Below are 2,593 nucleotides of genomic sequence, written 5' to 3' on the forward strand. Positions count from 1 at the left end.
TGATCCCCCTGTGGACCAGTCTGGACCTCAGGACAACTACAGACCTGATCCCCCTGTGGACCAGTCTGGACCTCAGGACAACTACAGACCTGATCCCCCTGTGGACCAGTCTGGACCTCAGGACAACTACAGACCTGATCCCCCTGTGGACCAGTCTGGACCTCAGGACAACTACAGACCTGATCCCCCTGTGGACCAGTCTGGACCTCAGGACAACTACAGACCTGATCCCCCTGTGGACCAGTCTGGACCTCAGGACAACTACAGACCTGATCCCCCTGTGGACCAGTCTGGACCTCAGGACAACTACAGACCTGATCCCCCTGTGGACCAGTCTGGACCTCAGGACAATTAGAGACCTGATCCCCCTGGGGACCAGTCTGGACCTCAGGACAACTACAGACCTAATCCCCCTGTGGACCAGTCTGGACCTCAGGACAATTAGAGACCTGATCCCCCTGGCGACCAGTCTGGACCTCAGGACAACTACAGACCTAATCCCCCTGTGGACCAGTCTGGACCTCAGGACAACTACAGACCTAATCCCCATGTGGACCAGTCTGGACCTCAGGACAACTGAAGACCTGACCCCCTGTGGACCAGTCTGGACCTCAGGACAACTGAAGACCACCTTCACTCAGACATTATTCAAATGAACTGTGTCTCTGCAGATGGGAGGAGTCTGTTATTGGTGCCGGATGGATGTGCCACTTCCATTCAGAMCTTCAGACAGTGGCTCCTGTTGGACCTGCCATACACTTCCTGCTACGTAACATCTCAGGTAAATGTGGAGCTTCTTCCTACCTTCAGTTTGTATTTGTTTTTGTTACAGTGGGACAATCGGTACTACTGAACATTTTTGATGTGGTCATTGAGGTATGCTGATGGCAGGGTGCTGGGTTAGATGAGACAGTTTTCTTCATTTTTAGGGTTAACAAAACAAAGCGTCTCTGTGAGTATGTTATTCTAACCTTGTTCACATTTTTGTTTTCAGTTTTCTGATGGAAAATCCCTTTACCACTTGCTGGTGCGTTATTTTGACCACTTGCTGCAGAGTAACGTATCAGCTGCAATTACGTGTGAGAATCCTGCAAAATCTCAGCATCTGACTCCAATATCAGCGTTCTGCACAAAAAAAGATATCACAGTAATACTGCCTCCAAGATCAAGGCTGCACAGGGTGAAAGCTCTGCATAATAAACCTGGGATTGGGACAACACTCACTAAAACAACTCCACATGGAGAGATGGTACAAATACAGAGAATCTCTGATGAGGTAAGAACATTAAAAAAAATCAGAGTAACTAAACTTTGTAAAAAAAAAAAAAAGGACTAACTGATTGTTGTTTTTGCAGGATTCACTGTTTGAACTGGTCTATTTTGACTCCACTGGTGAACTGTCTGTGATCCGTGTGGCCTGTTCCAATGCAGAGAAAGAACCTAGTTCGAATAGTCACCCAAGAGCTTTGAAAGATCTACAGTTCAGACCCAGAACCAATCAACTAAACACAGTTAGTCCTGAAAGAACAACAAGTGCCTTCACTACCACTGATCCTCCTACTGTAAAGTCCACCAAACATATTTCCATGGAGACTTTAATAAGCATGAGAAAAAATCTGACTACAACCACGGAGGCTCTTGATAGAACTCTTATTCTCACTAATAACACTCCAGCTGTGACTTTTGATGCTCAAAAAACAACCCCTGACACTGCATCTGTGAAATCTGAAGTTCCTGGTACAATCTCTCATAACATTAGCAGCACCCTATCTGCAACATCTAAGGTTTCCAGGACCACCATTAAACCCACCAGTAACACCATATCTTTGATATCACACTCTTCTGGTTTGACTCCTTATACAATCACTGGCACTTCAACTGTGACTTCTGAGACTCCAGGTGTGACCCATGTCCCTATCAGTGGCACTCAATCAGTGACCTCCGAAACTCAAGGTGTGACCCATGTTCCCACCAGTRGCTCCCATCCTGAGACCTCTGGAAATCCAAGTGCGACCCATGTCACTATCAGTAGCACTCAATCTGTGACCTCGGAAACTCCAGGCGTTACCCATGTCCATACAAGTAGMACTCAATCTGTGACCTCTGAAACTCCAGGTGTGACCCATGTCCCTACCAGTAGCACTCAATCTGTGACCTCTGGAATTCTAGGTGTGACCCATGTCCATACAAGTATCACTCAACCTGTGACCTCTGGAATTCCAGGTGCGATCCATGTCCCTACCAGTAGCACTCAATCTGTGACCTCGGAAACTCCAGGTGCGACCCATGTCCATACAAGTAGCACTCAACCTGTGACCTCTGGAATTCCAGGTGCGATCCATGTCCCTACCAGTAGCACTCAATCTGTGACCTCTGGAATTCTAGGTGTGACCCATGTCCATACAAGTAGCACTCAACCTGTGACCTCTGGAATTCCAGGTGCGATCCATGTCCCTATCAGAAGCACTCAACCTGTGACCTCTGGAATTCCAGGTGCGATCCATGTCCCTATCAGAAGCACTCAACCTGTGACCTCTGGAATACCAGGTGTGATCCATGTCCCTATCAGAAGCACTCAACCTGTGACCTCTGG

General features: G+C 47.7%; 1 protein-coding gene across 1 annotated transcript in view; it reads left to right on the top strand.

Annotated features, from left to right (window-relative positions):
• The first annotated feature begins 1,213 nt into the window (after nt 1-1,213).
• Nucleotides 1,214-2,593, top strand: part of LOC106537065 (uncharacterized protein PB18E9.04c) — a 3,411-nt gene continuing 2,031 nt past the window's right edge. The window contains exons 1-2 of the mRNA XM_014034429.1: nt 1,214-1,276; nt 1,356-2,582. Of these exons, the coding sequence (XP_013889883.1) occupies nt 1,247-1,276; nt 1,356-2,582 (1,257 nt within the window). The 5' untranslated portion in view covers nt 1,214-1,246. The remainder of the gene's footprint in view (nt 1,277-1,355; nt 2,583-2,593) is intronic.

The sequence above is a fragment of the Austrofundulus limnaeus genome, unplaced genomic scaffold (genome assembly GCF_001266775.1).
Source record: "Austrofundulus limnaeus strain Quisiro unplaced genomic scaffold, Austrofundulus_limnaeus-1.0 Scaffold2116, whole genome shotgun sequence".
Taxonomy (NCBI): domain Eukaryota; kingdom Metazoa; phylum Chordata; class Actinopteri; order Cyprinodontiformes; family Rivulidae; genus Austrofundulus; species Austrofundulus limnaeus.